The sequence below is a fragment of the Rutilus rutilus genome (assembly GCF_951802725.1).
Source record: "Rutilus rutilus genome assembly, chromosome: 15".
NCBI classification, from domain to species: domain Eukaryota; kingdom Metazoa; phylum Chordata; class Actinopteri; order Cypriniformes; family Leuciscidae; genus Rutilus; species Rutilus rutilus.
The window spans coordinates 10,769,959-10,792,822 of record NC_140220.1 but is presented as its reverse complement, the minus strand read 5'-3'; the positions used below and the strand labels follow the sequence as shown (position 1 = coordinate 10,792,822).

At 37.6% G+C, this 22,864-nt stretch overlaps 3 protein-coding genes across 6 annotated transcripts in view; 2 read left to right on the top strand and 1 right to left on the bottom strand.

Moving 5' to 3' along the window:
• Positions 1–13,154, bottom strand: part of enah (ENAH actin regulator) — a 108,438-nt gene extending 95,284 nt beyond the window's left edge. For 2 of the 4 annotated variants that reach the window (XM_084433047.1, XM_084433049.1), the window contains exon 1: positions 12,782–13,103. In XM_084433047.1, coding sequence (XP_084289173.1) covers positions 12,782–12,786 — 5 coding nt within the window. In that variant the 5' untranslated portion in view covers positions 12,787–13,103. Of the gene's footprint in view, positions 1–12,781 lie in introns of all 4 variants that reach the window. The other 2 variants (XM_084433044.1, XM_084433042.1) reach the window with 2 other exon arrangements.
• A 1,506-nt stretch (positions 13,155–14,660) lies between these two features.
• srp9 (signal recognition particle 9) lies at positions 14,661–15,807 on the top strand. Its single transcript, XM_084432878.1, has 3 exons — positions 14,661–14,860; positions 15,106–15,174; positions 15,261–15,807. The coding sequence occupies exons 1-3, from the start codon at positions 14,789–14,791 to the stop codon at positions 15,378–15,380; spliced, it is 261 nt and encodes an 86-aa protein (XP_084289004.1). The 5' UTR covers positions 14,661–14,788; the 3' UTR covers positions 15,381–15,807.
• A 1,082-nt stretch (positions 15,808–16,889) lies between these two features.
• On the top strand, positions 16,890–22,507 carry ephx1 (epoxide hydrolase 1, microsomal (xenobiotic)). Its single transcript, XM_084433033.1, has 9 exons — positions 16,890–16,987; positions 17,901–18,094; positions 18,203–18,383; positions 18,584–18,802; positions 18,914–19,043; positions 19,356–19,570; positions 20,668–20,776; positions 20,870–20,992; positions 21,989–22,507. The coding sequence occupies exons 2-9, from the start codon at positions 17,912–17,914 to the stop codon at positions 22,197–22,199; spliced, it is 1,371 nt and encodes a 456-aa protein (XP_084289159.1). The 5' UTR covers positions 16,890–16,987; positions 17,901–17,911; the 3' UTR covers positions 22,200–22,507.
• The last annotated feature ends 357 nt before the right edge of the window (positions 22,508–22,864 follow it).

The following is a 22,864-nucleotide window of genomic DNA, read 5'->3' as shown; positions in this document are numbered from 1 at the left end:
AGTAATGTATCCAGTCATTCAACAACTCTATGGCTTTAACGGGCAAGCTGTAGTTAATCACGCTGTGCGCTGCACGGCTCTTAAAGTCAGCCCAGACTCTCAAGTCAGCCAAAGAGTCCGCTTCGGGGGTTTTCAGCAAGACTGCAGCCTGAGCATTTTCAAGCCATCTGAAAGGAAAAAATCCTCAGTGGAACACATATTCACATTTGCAATTTGTTCTCAGACCCTATGGAGTGTGTAATTGATTTTAAAATTATACCATCTCACTCGCTTCTTAAGGGTTTTATTCTTACATGTGGCTGGAAATAGAAATATGGCCCCTTCAAGACAGAAACCCATTCATCAGACTCAACAAATGTTAACTACAATGCCATAGCAAGCACTCATTTACCGGACCAAACAATAGACCAACAAATAAATTAGTTATATCACTATTCATTTAGAAAAGAAGTGTGGAAACCAGGCCTTGATTGTTTATAAGTAATAATAATAATCTACTTGCTACCTCTAGTCATAAAATTTCACAATTCAAACACTGAAAATGATCAGGAGGCCCATTCATACATTTGTGCAACTCCTTTTCATTGAGAATAAAGCATATTGGGAAATCATTCTTGAGCAAAAAAACGCTTTAATACTCGGCTCGTGATTAGCAGAACGTGTCGAGACCACGTGAGGAACCCCTTCAACGTCTTATTCCTCTTAAATCATAATATCTTCCTATTAATTACGAGCTGCGTTGCGCTGGGTCTAACACTCTTCCTTTGCTCTGCGCCGAGCACCGTATTCCCTCGCGGACAGCGGAGAGAGCATTGATCAAATGAGAAAAGGGAAAGAACAGGAGAAATTCTTCACATTCACTCCGGGGCTGGCCACGTGCCATGAAAACACTCCAGAGGCCCTTTCAGCACATGGCCGGTGGGAGGACGGGGGGGGTGAAGAAGAGAAGGGAAGGAGAAGTGGGAGGGCTGGTTAATATTCTGACAGCACAACACAGTCAGACTGGATGCCGCAATGAAACTACACCAAATTCCTAATGTGCTCCCACTGGCCAGCAGGAGCAGGGAAACTGCACTGTCCTCTAGAGTCTAGACTGTCCCAGAGGATCAGCAGCACACATATAGATGTGTGACGGACGGTAGATGTAATGACCATCTTAATTGAACCAATGGTAATCAGATCATGTGCAAGAAAATGCATCGTGAAGACAGAATATTGGCCACCTGACAAAAACAACTAGCATGTACTGGTAAATAGTCTGGATGATTCTATGCATCTGTCCATGAAACCCTGTTAGTCTTCATTAACCCTCTCTGGGAGGGCTGACAGGTGTGTGAACATTCTGCTGTTGACGGCCTAATGAAAGGGAAGGCCCTGTTGTCTGATGTTGACTGAGGCTCACCTGTTTCTCCCACTGGTGCGAGTGTGTTTGGGATTGACACAAGGACAGGCAGAAAAAAGACAACTGAATACCGAAGTATGTTCAGCTGTTTTAAAACCTTCAATGCTGGTATGTCAATTAGGGATGCACTGATATGAACATTTTGGCAGATACTGATAACCGATAATTACTTATATTTGAACGCCGATAACCGATATATTGGCCGATAAATCTAAATCCAAATTTGTAGATAATTTTTGAGAGCCTGATTACAAAAACAAAAGTCTAATCATGTCCCAATCACACAATTATAATGATGTTCTCATTATACCTTTGTGTAGCCTATATGACAGACATGTTGCACTTAACTATATTTTCCTTTTTTGAAGAGATTTCAAACATATTTCAAGCAATTCAAAACCATCATAGTGAACATCTGAAGTGTCTCAGCTGAAGGAAATAATACATTATCGGCTTTAATATATCGAACAGATTTTCTTATCAGGCCGACAACGATAACATTGAAAATAATATTGGCCGAATATGGTGGCTGATATATTGTGCATCCCTAATGTCAGTGTTGGTAACACATTTAAGGAGATAGCATATTCAGGGTATAACATTTTTTATAATAATAACTAAAAACAATTACATGTGCTCATTTTTACATTCAGCCCTGATGCTCAATTGTAGCTTATAGTAGTAAACAATCTTTTAGAATCTATTTTTTTACATGTCTTTAAATAATTGTTTTGTTCCAGAGGGTAAAAAAATAAATGAAATTGTATTATGGTAGTGGAAATTGTGGCTATATTGTGCTTAAATGACATTGTTTTTGAAACATTTGAAAAAATTATTTAGGCAAAAAAAAAAAAAAATCCTTTTTTCTTTCGTGACAGTTTTCATAAGATTCATCTAATTTATGAAACATCATGTAAAACTGGGCTTCCTCTGAAAGGTCAAAGAGAAAGAAGTGGACCTTGAAGGTGTGGAGTTTACGTGAACATGCCACTTTCTCAGTAGATAAGACAGGTGCAGAGCATGTCCCACTAACCTCGGAACACACCCAAACCCTGGAACAATAATAAGGAAAGAGGTCAGGAATCCCAGTACCAGCAGTAACGTAACAAAACTCTCAGACTAGGAAAACACTCAGGGGTAATAAAAACGACGTCTGCAGGACAGCTGCCCTCTCTCTTTCGGACAGATGGGTCAACATAAAGACCACCTGTTCAGTACATAGGCCTAAACCCTGAGAGATCCCAAACTACAGACAAAAGGGGCAAAATGGGCTAGAAAATGGTGAAGATTTCACAAAACTCTGAATAAGAAATGTGCTCATGAAGAGATACAAATAGCCCAGCATGGATGGAAGAATGGATGTTTTATTGAACCCCAAAGAGAATGTGCCAGGGAAAAAAACATGGTGCAGAGCAGTCAAGTATTCTTTACCCTGAATACTGTGCAGAAAAGACACAAACGCTACAACACAAAAGCCTTACATTTCTCAGTCACAACATCTGTTGTAATAAGTGTCTTTAAGCCCAGGGCTGACATATGCTTGTTTCTGCCCACTGGTCAATGTGTGTTTTTTCATGTAGAGCATTAAATAGTGCATTAAATCATGATTGTCTGAAATTCTCCACAAGATCAACACTAAATATACTCTAGCAAAAGTTGATGGTTGTTCTATTCATGTTGCAACTTAGAAAATTCACAAGAACTATACTCATTTAGCTGATGTACTAAAAGTAGCTATAAAAGATAACCAGCATGCACAATAGAGAGGACTGATGGGAGGAAAGAAATGAAACTAGTAAACAAGGGCACATTTCCAATGTAGAAGAACTTTTTTTTGCTGTAGACAGGATGCATTCAAAAATCTTAATGTTAATTTACTTAATTATAATTTTTTGTCCTGTTTTCCAGTTATAAATCCATAAAATAAGAAACATTTACTTGAAGCAAAACTAATCTAAGTTAAAACTAAACTTATCAGACAATATATCTTAAGCATTTTTATTACACAACCAGCAAATTGCTTTTCTTGTTGTTTACCCCACTACATTGCTATATTTATACTTCAAACAAGAAATTAAGTACCAAGAAAAACATAATTCAATTCATATCCTCAAACAAGACTCAAATAAATTTCTCATTTTAAGGATGTTTAGATATTTTAACAGAGCTGACAAGCAGGTCATGGTTCAAAACGCATTCATTGAACTGATGGCAGCTTCATTGGAACCAACATATATCTCTCTCTCTCTCTCTCTCTCTCTCACACACACACACACACACGCACGCACACACACACGCACAGCTATGATTAAAGGCATCATCAACCCGTTCGACTGAAAAGTGCTGAAATGGCCAATCTCAAATTACAGTGCTGGAGCACAGCAAAAACAAGTAATTTCTAAGATAAATATCATGGAAAGAGAGATATCACACCGTAAACTCCTAAAAGGTCAAATCCTCTAGTCAACCTTCAACAATTTCACAGATATATGATACACAACGAGACACACCTGTAATAAAGATAGTCGTTCCAAAGATGATTTCTCTCACAAAAACAGCTCACAATCTCATGGCACATCAACCATCTCAGAAAACTGAAAACTATGCTTCTGACGAAGGGTGGACATGAGAAATCATGAAGAAAACACATTAACTGTGTGACTCGATGTTACTTTTCAACTTCAAAAATGTCACAGCAAACAACTAGTCAGTTCTCTAAAATGAGAATGACTTGGTTGTATTTGTGAACTTGTGGCATTGTGAAGATCCAACTCTGAATTATTTGCGTACATAAGCAGGCAGTGCCATTATGAGTCTGATTAAGTCATTCGTGATGCTGTTTTCTTGTTGTGTTTTTTATCAGGGATGTTCTCTTGGCTTGTGTGCTGTGAATGGCACAGCTTGAGGTGGGCAGAAGGCAGACGGGCTGCTGGGTTCAATCGTGCAGCTGGATTAGGCTGTGCTCAGATCTTTCAGAAGCACATGGGATGACACGGAGCTGCTGCATGGCATGCAGGCTGAAGGATCACGTGAAGCTTCTTAGCGGTGGCATATTAAATAGGGAATGCAGATGTATCCTTTACATTCAATCCGATTTTGATAAAAGGGCAAAAAGAGAGATTAAAAAAAGACTTAAAAGACAAGCTCACATTAATGAAACATATGAGAAAGAAAACAGTGTATGGGGGGGAAAGCAAGTAGAGCCGACTAACCATAAAGAAAAAGGGGAAAAATATCACAGAAATAATGGTTCAAGTAGGCCAAAGTGCCAAAGTGGGATATAACAGTATCTCAATCTCCAATAATGCGATTTGATCTTTCAAGGCCGTTTTTGATTAAAAGCCTTTAGAATCCAGAAGTTCAGTTTGATGGTTCCTCTATGGTCGGGACTGTTTTGTTAATCGGCCACAAAAGCGGGAAAAGGTTTTACAGCCAGTGTCCAACAATCCAGTTTCAGGGTCCAGCTCTATTGTTGCACTCACAAAAGGGAGATGTTTTATTCACAATAGCAGGGCACTATATTATGTAGGGCATCGGGGGCCTGGCGACAAGGAATGCGGACCGATTGCCTCTCAACCTTCAAAGCTTCTATCGATCGTGCAGTTTTAGTTGCTTTTGTTTTTAATAGGCATCAGTGCATCAACAAATTCTAATTTCATTCAATGCCACCAAAGCATCCTAGTTGGATATTGTGTGATAACAACATTTTTACATTCTAAGGTCATCTTTACTACAGCTAATAATTGAGATGAAAGATGGCACCAGTTGGATATTCTTTTTCTTTTTCTTTTACGAGTGGTGCAAACCTCTACAAATCATTCGCATATGCTACTAAATCTTCACTCTGGGCGACTAAATAATGTCTATCATTAGCCATTGGCTAATAAATTCTTAGATTTTACTCGCCAGTGTGTGTTTGATAAATTTTCACTCGCTGAGCGCTTGAGTTTTGCTCTCCATCAGGCGATCTGTACTATTTCAAATCAGCTCAATGGATGCGCAGTGAACTTGTATTCGATGTAACAAACTCTAGTGTGAAGGCGCACGAAGCACCATCGCTTTGCTGAGAGCGTTGCGTTTCTCCTACCGACACAGAGAGTGAGAGTCTTGTATACCGCGCAGAATCGACGCACTACATGTAAACTATATTCTTTGTTGTATTTTCCTGTCCAAATAACGGTTCACTTGGAATTATTCAGCTTTTAAGAACAAGCAGAAGATATGCCAGATTCTCCGGCAGTGGGTGGAACTAATGTGCAAACCGCAATCTCATTAGCTAGCGCTAACCTATAATCGTCCTCATTGTGATTTCAGCAAATTTGTTGAACACTGATAACGTGATTAATATTCATGAACCCTGCAGCTCATCAATCCTTATTGCGTTGTATATAGTATTTAATAATCTTTTTTTATTTTTTTTGAAATGCTGAATGACCAACAATATCTTAACCACCAGTCCTAAGTTCAGTTAAAATGACAAATATGCATTCATACATGACATGGATACCAAGTTTTAGTTCTAATTACTGAAGTTCTATCATTTAAATAGTGCTTGATTACCATAATATAATGTTTGTTCGACTGATGTTAAGTGTACGTTCAGATATTTAAAAAGCCAATGGCTTCTATTGCTAAGATGTGCATAGAGGGTTGTGGTGTCATATGCAAGATGTGAAAGTAGCGCCAGTTTCAGTCACTCAGACGGATATACGCCATTGCCATGGATGACAGGGAGTACTAGGAAACATCTGACTGTTGAATGCCGCAATTGACCAATCAGAATCAAGTACTTTTAAAAACGGCTGATTTTTATACTGAAGGATTTTGAAAACCTTGCCATGGCAAGGAATGCATTTGCTGATAAAGAAAAGTCCTTATCCAAGTCGTCTTTGAGATGGCTGTACAACTGTGCAAACTCATCAGAATTCTGTGTTGTGATAACATTCACAGCTGTTTCAACACTCTACACATTAGAGTAATTATCCGTGTCCTCCTCCGCAGAGGCGAAATGCAAGCACCACGCGCTGCCCCTTAAGCTTCTTACAAACCCAAACTTCACATCGAAAAAGTGTCCTTTCATAGTGACAGCAGCCTAAAGGGATAGTGCCTGCTGAACAGTCGTTCCAGCTACAGAAACAGCTTCACAGAGGGACGGTGGTAGAAAGGATGCTGTTGGACGACAGTAACGAATCCGTCGCTTGCTGTTGTGCTGTGTAGCAAGCCATCTTGAAAACAAGATGAGGGAAGCTGGCCAGATTTCTAAACCGAATGCACCCACACACACATACACAAAACATTTCATCTTTAATGCAGATGCTGTATCTGTTCGAAGTGAAAAGGCCTTAATTTTGAAGCAGAGATTCTGAGCAGAATGCAGATATTGGGGATTATTGTTGATTGTTGTTGATCCCATTTTTAAAAACACTTTCAAACACTTCCGTGTGCTCTCAAACGCTCCCATGCATTGATCCTTGTAGCCAATCACAGACATATCCGATGAGCACGTGAACACAACGGCCAATCAGAGGTGTTTACGATTCCACTCAACAGCGCTCAAAGTGTCACAATATTTAAATTTCAGCACCGACTTGGTACCGAAGGATAGGTCACTTGTCGGTGCCGATAGCCTTGTGGGCAAGTGCGCCGACATGTAGCGCCGTTGTGCTTTGGGCGACCCGAGTTTGAGTCCCGGCTCGTAGACCTTTCCCGATCCCGTCCCCCCCTCTCTCTCTCACCTCACTTCCTGTCTAGCTGTCCTATCCAATAAAAGGCAAAAAGGATTGGTCACTTGTCTGTTGCCTGGCTAGTGGCTACCAGTTTCTCTCTAGCTGGCTAAGCGCACTATTTAAATGACGTAAACACAAATTAATAATTAAATTAAAAGAAATATCTGATTATCCTCCATAACGCGGTCACCATTTACATCTTCTATCGTCTGTAAACTGATGCATTTGCATTCCAAAAAGCTCCGTTATCACCCCCACAGTGGAAAATGAAACCATATCGGTATCGGCTGGGCCGGTTTGACATGGAATGTAATGTTTAAGCAACGAGAACGGTTTGGCCCAACGGTGGAAAAGCAGCTAATGATTTAGAGTTGGGTAGCTTTTTTAGCTCCATTTTTCACGCATCATTTCATTGCCTGAAGTCAAAAAGCTAAATAGGCCCAGCATAATTTTTCCACCTAGAGCTGTTGATTAATGGCTGCTGATTGATTGCAATTTAACCAACAAGAGGTGGAAAACTGTAGCATTGTTCCTTTCATAGGAAGTACAGATGAGCCCCAAGGCTTTAATGCATATTGCATTATGTTTGGAGAGAAAGATCACAAATAAGCAAAACTAACCAGCTGGTAACACCTCCCCAGCACTCTCCTGCAATTTTCTTGTTAATCAATCCAACAGACTTAGCACTTCAAAAACAGATCACTGCCAGCTAATCCCATATTCCCATAGTCTTGAGACATGAGCACTGGTCATGTGACAGTTCCCATAAGTGGTTTTCCAAAGTAGGAATTATGACGTCAATTGAAATGAATCAAACTAAAGCAATGCAATGCAAAAAAAAAAAAAGAATGACTTTAAATATAATTCTTCTAGTGCTAACTCATAACATTAGGTTCCTCCCAAAAAATGCAAAAGGGTGCATGGAACAAAAATGTCACATTCATGACCAGTCCTCATTACGGGATATAGCATATGCAGTTGTTTAAATTAAGAAATCATGCAATAGCTAGACAATGCATTCACTTCAGGACAGAAAGATGTCCCATTTAGTACAAAGATGGATCACTATCAGCCTTTCCCAGATCCATAAATAAGCATATTTGGACTGACTAATGAGGGTAGAATATCACTCAATCACTTGATGACATTCATTGATTGAGAAAAAGGCATTTAAGGTATAAACAACAGAGAACATAAGTTTCATGGCCAAACACAAGGGTACTTTAAACAAAAAGCTATGGGCAAAAACAAAAGCATTTTTCCAATGAAAAAAGAAAAATCCCAAAAAAGCTCAATGGTCGCCGCTTTCAAAGACTCTGAACAGGTGCTTACTGTGAGCACTATAGAATGGGTAAAGGAAACAAAATAAGGAAAATAAAGAAACCCAAGTAAACCCATATGGCAGATAGAGAGTTCCTGCTACCTCTCAACACTTCAGAGACCCACATGTTGTAGAGTCAGCCAGGTGCTGAGAGGAACTTAGGCTGGTTACATGCCACAGGCAAAAGAAGCTCATATTTATTTTAGTGTCCATATTAATAGGTTAGAGAGTTCACACTGCTCACCCAAGCAAGCCTCTATATAGGTGCAAAAAGAGTTTCCGTTTCGGTGCTGAGCTCATTTTTACCATGCTTTGTGCTTAGTGCCGGTCCCAAGTATAAGGGGCTTTCCTTTCCATTAATGTTTGGATAACACGCCTACGTGTCATTTGATTAAAAATAATGGCTAGTGCAGTGGCTGCGATAAACTTAAACATATAACATCCATTGCCATGATTTTTTTAAATGACTTATCACAAGAGGAAAAATATTATGTTTTAGTCGCATAACAAACGCAGTCATTTCACAATAGTTTTTTATGGACATTTAAAAAATATCGTAAAAGTTTACCACAAATCTAAAACCCAGCTAATGTGCACTTCTAGACTATGTGAAATAATGTTAGGTACCAGTTTACAGCGTTTGATTATGGCCTCGAAGTTCTCAGTTGGAGGGTTTTAGCCACGGCTGGCCCGTTTATTGCCCTGGCGCACAATGGCCCGACAGTGGAAATGCGGCTAACAATTTCTGACTTGCATATAACTGAACAAATGAAACGAACATAAACAGCCCCGTACTGGGCAGGGCCCATGGGCTGCAGCTAAGTCAAGCCCAATGCTAAGTTCAGCCATCCAGTTTGCAATATCAAGGAGCATAACAAGCTGTTTTGAACAGCTAAAAATAACTGGAAGCCAGACACATTCAGTCAACAATTGGCCAACCCACACTTATGTGAAAAATAAGGTGGATTGGGTTTGGCAATATTTCAACAAATATTCTGCACTAGTAACCTAGAAATCATTTTCACTTAACCTATGTAACAACTGTATGTTCACTGTAAAACAGACCTTAGGAGGAAAAGGTGATGTGCTACAAACAAGTTCTTATGCAAATGTAACAGGAACTGTAGTGTATCTAAAGATCCTATCAAAACTATTCATGACAAAGCCTATTTTAAACACTCTGGAAGGCTTATTGGCCTATAAAGCATCTGGGAGAAGACTTGGGCATAAGAGTTAATCAGAATCACTCAACTTGTTGCTTGACACTGAATCGGTTCACTGAAAATCCAACATGCAGAGAGCCATCGTGATGGCAGGTGTGATCACCATCATCCCTAGCAAAAATAAATGAACTCCAAAGTGACTGAATTTATAAGAGCAGCAACGGTAAAGGATTTGTGAAGACCACTCAAATGCAGTCAAACATGGAGAGATTTGTTCATAAGGGACCTACAAATCCATGACAGACTGTTAGGTTTCACAATCACATGCATATCTGGAGCTAACAGACTCTAAACTCTTTTTGTTTTCTTTATATTGTCTAGTTAATTTTTATGTCTGATAGCACGAGATATCGATGATGAAGAGGGAGCAAGGCTATAGCCAAAACCTCGTTTCTAAAACACCGGTCAAGCTAAGACAATGATCCGACCTTCACCATCTGATTCGATTCGATGCCTACCAAAAAGCAAGCCTAAGTTTCAAGGTGACTGCTAGCTAAAAGCCATGCTTCAGTGTCTCACTGACTATCAACAATGAGTGTTAGGGGGAAATTATAGTATCATCGATCATCTATTAATATTGCAAATGTGTCATTATTGTAGCATGTTACCTAGCCTAAATAACCATGAAAAACTGATGCATGATTATGTTCCATTTTGTGATAATCAAAGAGAAAACTGAATTCATCAACAGTTCAAACCCTATGTAATATTACAGAAACATAGGCCAGAAAAAATATATAACGCAGTTTAGAGTGCAACACTGCATGTAACGAAACAAAGCCTACTAGCATGCAGTAAAGCAAAATGATGTCAACCAAACATATTCAGAACCTGCTTTAGTACATTCAAAGCACAGATATTAAATGACGTTATGAACTTGCTTTAAACAAAGTACGAATCAGTGGTAATCCACAATGATTAAATGCATTCATGATTGCTTTTGCGTTATCTAAATTCCTCTAGAAACAATGTGGTGGTAAGAGAGGAGTGCAACAGGATGAGTCTGAGCCACTGACGTCAAAGATAAAGAACTTTCACAGAGGGCTCTGTATCTAAACGAGAGGTGAAATGGAAAATATAATAGGTGACAGGGTGTAATAGAGAGAGAAGGCGGGGTGGGGGGGGGGTTGGGCAGATTAGGTAGACACAGTATCTCTACCAAAGAGAGTAATTACATAAGGAGAAAAGTAAAAATTTAAATGGCCCCTTCAATACAATTGCGCTCGCTTATTATTCTGTTCTGATTAGGCATGAATATTCTGAGGGGATTTGTCTTTTCTAATGGCAGAAAGATAAAGCGAGAGCATACTTATGAATTCATATGGACACTTTTCTATCTACAAAACTCAGAAAGCCTTGATTAGGCCTAAAGATTAGAGCAGCCTGATCTGAATTTGCTTGAAAAGACACAAAAGTGCTCAAGAGTTCAGTTAACCTGTACTAATGAAAAACAAAAATGACATGACTTATTCAAGTCCATTCAGTTATAGGCTATCTCTATCTTGAAAGACACTTTCTATGAACCAGACAGCAGTGTTACTGTCCTGGCCTTCCTGGAATTTTGGAAATCATGAAACAAGCCTTTCAGGGGGTTGATTCAATTTAGTTACTCACCTAAAGTATACACTACCAGTCACAAGTTGGCACTACTCATTCTTCACAGCTACTTTTTCCACAAGTTAAAATATTAACTCATATTAATTCATGTCCAGGCACTTTTTAAGATCATGAGAAACAAATGCATGCAAGTGTATCCAAACTTTTGTCCTAAATTAATACATTTGATTCACAAAAAGGTTGTTAATACAATTAGGTTAATTCCTCATACACATAATAAACATACGGTCGTGTCACACAGTTAAAAGCTTGACACTTCCCAACACATGCTCGTGATGAGTAAGAGGGAACAGTCTGGGTCTTAAAATCACACAAAACACACCTGTTATGGCTAACAAACATGAGCATTTGCCTCAGCTCAATCACTCCCGAGCGAGAGACAATCCTGTTTTTGACACAAGAGGCAACCCACGTACATCTGAGGTGCTTTACTATGCAACACCACGGTTCGTGGGAAGACAGACCAAATAATACAGAAGAGATTAATCTAAACCTAAGGGGAAGGTTATGTCATCTCATCCAAACTCTGCTTTAAGGGCAGCTTGTTTCTGCTGAAGGCTGCCAACAGCTGGCTCTTTCTTCATATGTCTTCAGTGGAAGTGTGGGAGGAAATACTTAGTTATTCTGATAATCAAAGCAAGGCTTGAACATTTTAACACATGCTCTCACCAGATCACCAGACACTGGGAACATGCCTACATCACAATGTAATGTAATAGATCCAATCCTTAGTCAATCAGTTATTGACAAACAGTGTATGACTAGTGTGTGTGTGTGTGTGTGTGTGTGTGTGTGTGTGTGTGTGTATGTGTCATATACATATATACATATATTATATATATATATATATATATATATATATATATATATATATATATATATACACACACACACACACACACACACACACATATCAATACATAAAAAGAAAAACTAGCAATATTTCAATCTAATAATAAAGGCAGGGAAATGACTGATTATAATTGGCATCGTCCTCTAAAATGAAGCCAATGTGTTGAAACATTGTTATGTTCATTTTCTTGTGTCAAAGTAGTAACATAAGCTCAACTATGCTTACATGATGCATCCTTAACAAACAAGATCTCTCAAGTTCAGTGCCATGCTGCATTGCAACAACTGCATATTGACATGATACTTCATAAGCAGATAGGCCTATAAATATGTGCGTCTTTTCCTCACACACCATATCAAGTAACGTTATGCAATTATAGGGGCGCTCAAATTGATTTTACTAATTGATCAATTTAGCTGTAATAATTTGAATGATTACTTTTAACAGTACTAAAAATTAATTGCAGTACAAATGCTAGGACAATCTATATCATAAACAGCATTTATTTGATCATCTGTTTGTTTATGAATTATTTATAGGCAGTGCGCAAATAGCCACGCATAATTTTTTTTCCCAAAACAAGAAGAGCAGCGCATATATAAATGCCTTTGGGTTGAGATTAAACTAGATTTCACTTACCTCATGGTGATTTCCGCGCTATTTTTTCGGTGTTATATAATTTCAGAGAGTTTGCAAAGTTCGCACTTGATCACAAAAGATATGAATGAAACGCTGCAGGACCAGAGAGAGTTTGTATCGCGAAAAGTAAAAAATAAAAATGAAAGTAAATAAAAAAAATAACTAGATCTACATGATCTACCGCATTGCAGCTGTATGTGGATGCTGCAGCACAAAAAAAATCTAAGTGAGAATGTAATTTTCTGTTTGGTCTTGCAAACGCCTGATCTTCTAATAGCGGCAACGTGCCGCTGGGATCCCCTTCTACAGCCACAGCACAGACGCATAGCTTTACTGGCCTACGTCACTACGCAAGGGACGCACAGGTCACGCCCCCATCTGATAGTTTGTCAGGCATTTATAATTTAGACAGACAGATATGTAAAATACTTGTAAAATATTAAGATAAAGGTAAAACTATATATATATATATATATATATATATATATATATATATATATATATAAATATAAATATTTATGCTCCTCTCTCTCTCTCTCTCTCTCTCTCTCTCTCTCTCTATATATATATATTCTTTTTTACTTCTCTCACGTAATTAAAGATTATAATTGATAGTGTATTTGATCACATTCATTCAAGCCTTCAGCATATTAAGATGCTTTACAATTGATAAGTGTATGTCATCGTCTGACTATAATCTGTGTGCTGTCAGCTGTTCATAAAAAGAGCCAATGGTGTGCCTGCTTTGATGGCAGATGTGAAGGATCTGATGGTTCATCACAAGTGTTCAAACCTTGCGACTTGGGCCCCACATCTCAGTTACCAGATCAACTACCACTGTCACTCATGCATCTCTAATGAACTATATGAATATGTGGGTATATGTGGCTAGGGACTATGACTGAAGGCAGAACCAAAGGGGAAACATTTGGGATAAATATCCAGGCTTTAAAAAAAAGAAGGTCTACACTGCCATCTTCTGGTGCAATCTTATACAATTTGGATCACATGCTAAAACATTCTCGCGCTTGAGCCTCTGGAACCCTGTATTTTTTCTATCACAATTATGCCATTGCTTTTTGCTTTATATTTTCAGTGACCATATTTAGTGTTTAATTCTGTATTTAAGTTATGCATTCTACGTGTCACACATGCATGTCTTTCCAAAGCAGTTTAACAAAAACACACACACAAAAACATTAACAAACATTTATAATTTGCTTATATACTGCTTTTCGAGATTTAAAAATTACACTGTATTTCATGTATTTCGGTAAATTGGGACACATTTTGCCATTGAGATGATTGGGGAAAATGTCCTAATTATTCTGAATTCACAAAATAAGTTCTTTATATTCCTCTGACTAAACACACGTCAGTGTAGCTGTCGTTCACTGGCCCTTTACGGGAAATATTTAGTTAGTCCTCGTCTTGGATACGATGAGACGGTTGTTTACCAGTAGGAAGCGCAAGGTGGCTCAAAATACCGAATCCTCCTCTAAACCGCTTCAAATCACATGACGTTTTGTGTCTTACTAAATGCATTTGTAACTAGAATGTGTAGCTGCTAATCGTTTAAAACTTGCTATTCCAATGACTATGCCTATGTAACTTACCTAACTTAACCATGTAAATTCTATTTAGCGATTTCATCACAATTATGATTGATCCGCCTTGACTAGTGGTTTAAAATGTCACAGGTACCACGTGACAACACGGCTACTAAGCCCCGCCTTTCTTTTCATTCTAATCGTCATTTCTAGCGCTCATTCCATTTCTATAAACCAATCCCAATCCTCAAATCCGACCACGTACAATACGTAGCGATTACTCGTCAGTGTGCACGTTTTATATTGGCCAGTTCAGCTGCCGACCAATCAGAGTGCGTTTTTCTACGACTCAAAGTGGCCATATTTTGTGCCACCTGGGTTTTACTTCTAACAGCTGTATGTTGCTACCCCTCTAAAGTATTTACCAAAATACCCTGTATTTAGTGTTTACTACATCATGCCTTATTACCAGACGTGGGAAGAATTTGCGCGAGCTGCAGAAAAACTTTATTTGACGGACCCGATGAAGGTAACTGATAAACAACCTTTTATTTTTAGGCTACCGGCTTCAAGCACATATTTTACAGTCAAAAAGAAACTTAAATTTGGTCAAATATATTGTAGAGCGAATTCGAATTGTTGTCTGTAAGTACAAACACAATATCGTGTATATGAATGCCTGAAAATGAAACTGTCAGCCAGAGAAAGATTGCAGTATTCAAACCTTACATGTACTGATGCACTGTAACTGTCTTGTTAATGTTGTTCATTCAGGTCAGAGTGGTTCTGAAATATCGACACTGTGATGGAAATCTCTGTATGAAGGTCACAGATGATGCTGTGGTATGTATGTTGTTTTTAGCCCTTGCAAGAGTTTTGTTTGTGGTCTATGTAGATCATGTTAGATTCACTGTACGTTTCTTCTTCAGTGTTTACAGTACAAGACTGACCAGGCCCAAGATGTAAAGAAGATCGAGAAACTGCATGGGAAGTTGATGAGATTAATGGTCTCCAAAGAGACCCACAGTGGATCCATGGAAACGGAGTGAATGAATCAAAGGACCTGTTGGGATTGGACAGTTGTCTGTGACTCAATCTGACTGACATTGAAGAGAGACGGATCTACAGGAGGATGGAGATGAAGTTTGGTTGATGTTTATTGACTGTATACTGAGAATGTTGAAGATTATGCTCGTTTGGAGAGCAAGCAGCAAGACAAGAGGAAACATCCTACACAAGATGCTGATATTTGTGTTCTTATTCCGGAGGTCGGACAACGTTGGTTATACAGTTGTTTCAGTTTGTCTGCCTATTATTTAATGTTTGGAAAAAGTGGGTTTTAACTGCACCAACATCAAGGGAATACATTTAGAAACAAGACCTTCTTAATTTCTTAGGATTTCATTGTAATCTAGTTTGTATGTCTATGCATGATGTACATTGAACCTAAATAAATTTCTTTTTTTTTTCATCCTATTTCATTTACTCTTACTTTCTAACAGCATTACAGTCTACAAACATTTAACAATGCTATTATTAAGGTTAAATTAAAAAGCAATTATTAATTTATTTCAATACTTGATAATATGCTGACACCCAACGTTTGTGCACAGTAACATCATTTTAATCTATTAAAAATAAATAAAAATGTTAACCTTCAGTGCTGGTAGATGGATACAATTTACTGTTCTCAACATCTGGCTTAAAGTTACCTGTTAACAGGATGACCAATAAGTATTACCTGTCATGTTTAAAATGTACAAAATTAAGGATGTACTACCACAGTTATAAATGTACTAAACTAGCACATATCGTCACACTGAATGTACCTTTTAGTATGTGTTCCGTAATCCGTACCACAATGGAGAAAGTATTTGAGTAGGCCATCTTAAGCAGGTAACGTAGATTTTCAGCGTTGTCGTTCCGCCACTACAGGTAACCTTCACCTAAAATATTATTGTGACACTAATATATTTGTGTACATGAGGTTCTGAAATAATGTGTTGTCAGACAAACGTGTTTTACCTCAGAAAACCCGTCAACCCTTCCCAAGCACTGGTTTGCTTGTCTTCCTGTCAGACTCTTGTGCGGGCATTGCTTCAGTCCAGTCAGTTGTTTTTTTCAGTGACGTTTTTAGTCTTTCCCACACACCAAAGCCGTTGAAGAAAACGGCTCATGTTATTTATAAAAGCCGTTGAAAAAAGGGCTCTACGAACAATCATAATTTGCGTAAGTTAAATGTTTGGCAGTAAAAAAAAAAAATTATATATATATATATATATTTTTTTTTATTATAATTTTTTTTTTTATTATTATTATTTTTTTTTTTAACGTTTTGATTTTAAAAAGAGAACGCCTTGAAACCATTATCTAACTTAATTACAGGGTCATATAATAACTACAATCAAAATACAATATCTCTAAATGTGAAAACGTTTGCTTGGTGTGCAGTTAGCTTTACTCAAATAAAACCACCTATATTATCTTGAAAGAAGGACGTAAACAAATTTCACAGAATAGAATAACAGACATGTGTTTTCCATAAGTGAAAGGAAGTGAGCACAGCGCCTTTGTGACTTCATTTCCCATGGTGCATTGGGCTTATGTTACTGCGTCTTGGTGCTAAACGATCACACAGCAACTTTGCTACATTGAGGTGAGTGGGCATCATGTCTGGTGTTATTAATCGTGGCGTTTTTGCATGTTTTACCTATTACTTTATCTATTGTTCATTTACAACAACATACTGTTAGTGTGCTGCTATCCCTAATGTTGATGTAGCTCAGTTCTATTTTTTACATATCTTTTCATGAAATAAAACTCATTATGCAACAACTTAATTGTTATACAGCTTTTAATAATAACTTTTTAGGGTAATGGATTTGCAAGTAACTTCTTTGCAGGTTCTGTCAGCGACTCATCGTTTATTTTCTTTCAAGATAAAGATTGAGAATAGTTTAGCTTAGTCTATTGCTATAATTCCACTATACTCATCTAGCCTGTTAGATTAGAAAAATTATTATTCAGATATTTTTTTTATATCATTTAACTGCAGAAAAAAAAAATTTGTCAGGTGAGGTTGTGTCGTACGTTATTTCTGTGAATAATTCATAATTAGAACAGCACAGATCAAATCAACAGATTGCTATTCACAAGGTATTTACTGTGCATTAGGAGTTAGACAGAGAAAAGCTTTGTCATGCATGCATTGTGACCCACATGTTGTTACCACCGAGCTTTGTCTACCCTAATCCCAGTGCTGGGAATGTTGTGCAACAATAAACCTTTGCTCCATTTTCTTGCATGCATGCATTCAAATCATGTTGCCTAGGGAAATGAAATATTGCTAGTAAAGATCGCAAGTATCAGCAAGAACTGATAATAATGTAAATGTGTACCTTGAAATGCAATGTAAGTCGCTTTGGATAAAAGTGTCTGCCAAATGCATAAATGTAAATGCAGTTCAGATTCTGCAAGGGGTGATCCATGAGCTAGCTATCAATTAACCCTTGAGCAAGACATGTCAGGTTAAATCTAGTTGATGATAACTATTATTTGCTTTATTCCAGGCCCTTAAACCATGTACATAGAGTTGGCAGTGGCATTGGTGCTCGGAGCAGTGGTTGCTCTGGTATTCCTGAAGAAGAGAAAGAATGTCCTGAAAGCTCAGGATGGGTGGTGGGGTGTGGGAGCTTGTCCCCAAGGACCTGAGGACGATAGTATCCGCCCGTTTAAAGTCGAGACAACTCCAGAAGAGATTGAGGTAGCCTAAATCTTGATGTCATCATCAGAATACAATTTTGAATAATTATTTCAGTGGAGATATACTTTTTGGATTTGTCTTTAGAAAAAGCTCCTTTATATTCCTTAGGATTTGCACCGCAGGCTGGATCAGACCCGCTCCTTTCCTTCTCTTGAAGATAGTCAGTTTAACTATGGCTTCAACTCCAAATACCTTGATAAGGTTGTGTCTTATTGGAGGAATGATTTTAGTTGGAGCAAACAAGTGGATAAACTGAACAAATATCCTCATTTCAAAACCAAAATCGAAGGTGAGTCTTAACTAGTACACTGCTATAGAAAGAAATACACATCTCTGCATCTTGAAAAAAAGACTTTTATTCAGTAAATATCATCCAGGGTAGACCTATTATTTTTCACAGATAGACACATTTTGCATGTATTATAGTACACTACAACAAATTTCATTGTTGTTCTGTGTTATATTGTCCTCTATAAAAAAAAAAAAAAGGTATTGATATTCACTATGTTCACGTGAAACCGAAGAACCTGCCAGAGGGAACCCGTGCAGTACCTCTGATGATGGTCCATGGATGGCCAGGCTCCTTCTATGAGTTTTATGGGATCATCCCCCTGCTTACGGAGCCAGCCAGCCCTGATGACATAGCCTTCGAAGTCATCTGTCCCTCAATACCTGGTTATGGTTTCTCAGAGGCCCCACATAAGAAAGGTAAATGGCAAACAACCCAACCCAACGGATATTTAATTGTTTCAAAAACATGTAAATTGGTCTGTTTTCCATACAATTCCATTTTTAATGATCATAATGTGTTTTGCACAGGGTTCGACTCTGTATGTGCAGCGCACATATTTAATAAACTGATGAAGCGTCTTGGTTTTAACCAGTACTACGTTCAGGGAGGAGACTGGGGTTGGCTTATTACCACTAATATGACCCAGCTGGAGCCCAAGTATGTATAAAAGCATTGGTTCTCAACTTTTTTTTACTTCAAGGCCCAACTTTGTCCAAAACAATATTCAAAGGCCCTCCTATTTTAACTGATAAATCAACATTTATTTAAGATTATGTTGAAAGAACAACATTGATTTTAAGACTTGTTGGGGCCCCCTAGTGGTTGAGAAACACTGTATTAAAGTATTTAATCTCATTGAAATCATCAGATAGAATGCAGTAAATTTAAGTCAGATATATTAAAGGAAGATAACGTGTATAGAAATAAAAAGATTTCAATAAGTACTTTTGTTGTTCACCTTCTTTTTAGTGCTGTGAAAGGCCTCCATGTTAACTTTGCTCCACCTGCAAAACCAGGCCTTCGCATGGTGTTGTCTTTACTTTTTGGTCGACGATTCCCCAAACTCTTTGGCTTCACTGAACATGATGTGAAACGCCTTTTCCCTTGTATGGAAAAGCTTGTAGTGAATGCCGTGAAGGAGACTGGATACATGCACATACAATCCACTAAACCTGACACTGCAGGTGAGAGACATATTCAAAGTGAATTAAATGGATAAAAATGTGCATCTTTGAATAGAGCGCAACAGTCCGGTTGTGGAAGTAAAAACATTAATTTTCTCCATAGTGAAATTGATCAATAACTTATAAATCTTTAAAGACCTACTATGAGTTACGAGGTTGTTAATCCATGGCATGTGCTTCTGATGAAGCCGTCAGCCCACATTATTTCAGGTTATTTTTAAAATAATTGTTTGACATTGGAATTCCTGGTGAAAAAATACTAATAAACTAATAAAAAATAACATCTTTCTCGTTAAATGTAATTTAAATAAACACATATTTGAATATTCGATTTTTATGAGCCCAAATGCCCATCCCTAGTTTTGATATATTATCTACATTTGAAAATGAATAGTTTCATATTGCTCTGTCGTTTTAATTCGATTATGCTGTTCGCAATGCTTCTTGGGATTGTAGTTTTTCTTTTTTCTCACTAAAGCTGTTAATGTACCTTTGTCTTTTTGTGTACTTTTCTAAAAAAAAAAAAGGTTTGGTTCATGGCTTATAACTCTTTAAAGGGATAGTTCACCCAAAAATGAAAATTCTATCATTGTTTACTCACCCTCAAGTTGTTCCAAACCTGTATGAGTTTCTTTGTTCTGCTGAACACAAAGGAAGATATTTGGAAGAATGTTTGTAACCAAACAGATCTGGATGTAATTTGGAACAAGAAATGAGTATATTTTTTTCCTACTATGGAAGTCAATGGGGACCGAGATCTGTTGATTACAAACATTCTTCCAAATATCTTCCTTTGTGTTCAGCAGAACAAAGAACCTCATACAGGTTTGGAACAACTTGAGGGTGAGTAAATGATGACAGAATTTTCATTTTTAGGTGAACTATCCCTTTAATGAAGACTTAAAAAAAAAAATCCCTATGGGAAAAATGAATGGAAAAAATACCGGAACCAGTGCCACTGAAAAAGGGGACGGGCACTGTTGCACTCTACAGACTCCACATATGAATCTGTTGTGACATTGGTCCATTGGATTATAGATTTGGTTTTATGTAACATAGAATTTGAAATTTGATTTGAACTTGACTGTATTGCACAGGCCGCGGATTGAATGACTCTCCTGTTGGTTTGGCTGCCTACATTTTGGAGAAATTTTCCACCTGGACTGATCCTGAATTTAAGAAACTTGAGGATGGTGGACTGGAGAGGTAGTCCTTTATCTTTTTTTTTGTTTTTGTTTAGTTTCATTAAAAGTCAGTGAAAGGTGTGTTCAATTATATGATCTGTTGATTCCCCAACAGGAAGTTTTCTCTTGATGATCTACTGACGAATGTGATGATCTACTGGACCTCTAGGTGCATTATATCCTCCATGCGCTTCTACAAAGAGAACTTTGGCAAAGGCTTAGACCAGCCCCATGCAAAGTAAGAGAAATACAGGCTTAATTGTTTATTCAATATAGTGTTCCCAAAAGTATTTGGAGATATTAGACACAGGAACTGCTCTACATGTAAATATGTACACTAACATCTGGGATTGGTTAAAGTCCCCGTGAACCGGAAATTGCAAACGACTTTTCTCCAGTGTTGTGTGACGTATTTCCAAGTGAAACGGAATATTGAACAGAGGGCAGGGTTTTACTTTACTTTTACTTTTTTACATTCCTCTCCATCTCTGCTCATAGCAGACTAATGGTTTGAGGGAAGTGGTTAAGCGTTTTCAACCCAAGCCGTCAAACTGACGTCATCAGAAAAGGAACGCCATTCTAGACCGGAAGTAACTTTTCAGATTTTGATTAAAGATTACCACGACAAACCATTTTTTTTCTGTGTATTAACTTGCACGGATTAATTGTTCACCACAAGACTAGTAATATGATAAGACTATCATAATTTCATGACGACTTTAAGAGTTAATGTTTTTAAAGTTTCTTATGCTCACCAAGGCTGCATTTATTTGATTAAAAATATAGTAAAAACAGTAGTATTGTGAATTATTATTGCAAATTAAAATACCTGTTTTTCTATATTTAAAAAAAGTCATTTATTCCTGTGATGGCAAAGCTGAATTTTCAGCATCATTACTCCAGTCTTCAGTGTCACATGATCCTTCAGAAATCATTCTAATATGCTGATTTACTGTTCTAATTATCAATGTTTGAAACAGTTGACCTGTTTAATGTTTTTTTTGGATATCATGGAACTATTTTTCTGGATTTTTGGATGGATAGAAATTTCAAAAGAACACCATTTATTTGAAATATACTTTTTTGCTGTCACTCAGTAAATAAATGTATTGTCCCCTTGCTGAATTGATTTATAAAAAAATAAAACATAAATCTTACTGACTCCAAAGTTTTGAATGGTAGTGCAAAATGCATAATCACTTCATTAATGTGCTACTTCTCTTTCACCCAATAGACTTCCAGTTTACGTTCCAACTGCTGTGGCCTGTTTCCCCAATGAGTTGATGCACTCCCCTAAATTGTGGGTGACGCAGAAATACCGTAGGCTCAAGGCTTACACTGCCATGGCCCGTGGGGGCCATTTTGCTGCTATGGAGGAGCCGCAGTTACTGGCAGAGGATGTTCAGAACTTTGTCAAGATTGTAGAGAAGAGAAAGAGGAAATGAGTAATTCTGTCATCTTATTCATATCCATGGGACTCTCATCTAAACAGTGATGACAGCTGTTTATAGCTGGGGACTAACCCTTGGACCACAACAATCTGCTAATCAGCACTATTATGAACAAATGTATTACATTTATTTTTAGGTAATAGCGCTGTTTAATGCTAGTAACATACTACGGAATATGTGCCTTTGGTTTATTGTAATTAAATAATTATATATTGACAGGAGCTTGCTTTTGATTTCAGTGTGATTATTTATGAAGATGCTGAGGTGTTTTATTGTAATTAAATAATTATATATTGACAGGAGCTTGCTTTTGATTTGATTATTTATGAAGATGCTAAGGTGTTTTAAAGGGGTGGTTGAATATGATTTCACTTTTCTAACTTTAGTTAGTGTGTAATGTTGCTGTTTGAGCATAAACAACATCTGCAAAGTTACAATGCTCAAAGTTCAAAGCAAAGGGAGATATTTGCTTTTAAAGAAATAGCTTTTTAAGGACTAAAACAAACGGCTGGTAGGGACTACACAAGCTTCCTCCCTAAAATGTACATAAACCCGCCCCTGGGAATGCGATTTATAGATTATCAAGACAGAAAATGCTAATCAATGACTAAAAGATAACTACTATAAATTCATCAACTAACTGTGCCGGGAGCAGCAGC

Coding starts and splice junctions, on each gene's coding strand:
- ephx1 (XM_084433033.1), top strand. CDS start 17,912: ATGTACATAGAGTTGGCAGTGGCATTGGTGCTCGGAGCAGTGGTTGCT. Junction 18,095..18,202: donor CAACTCCAGAAGAGATTGAG/GTAGCCTAAATC, acceptor TATATTCCTTAG/GATTTGCACCGCAGGCTGGA. Junction 18,384..18,583: donor TTTCAAAACCAAAATCGAAG/GTGAGTCTTAAC, acceptor AAAAAAAAAAAG/GTATTGATATTCACTATGTT.
- srp9 (XM_084432878.1), top strand. CDS start 14,789: ATGCCTTATTACCAGACGTGGGAAGAATTTGCGCGAGCTGCAGAAAAA. Junction 14,861..15,105: donor ATTTGACGGACCCGATGAAG/GTAACTGATAAA, acceptor TTGTTCATTCAG/GTCAGAGTGGTTCTGAAATA. Junction 15,175..15,260: donor AGGTCACAGATGATGCTGTG/GTATGTATGTTG, acceptor TTTCTTCTTCAG/TGTTTACAGTACAAGACTGA.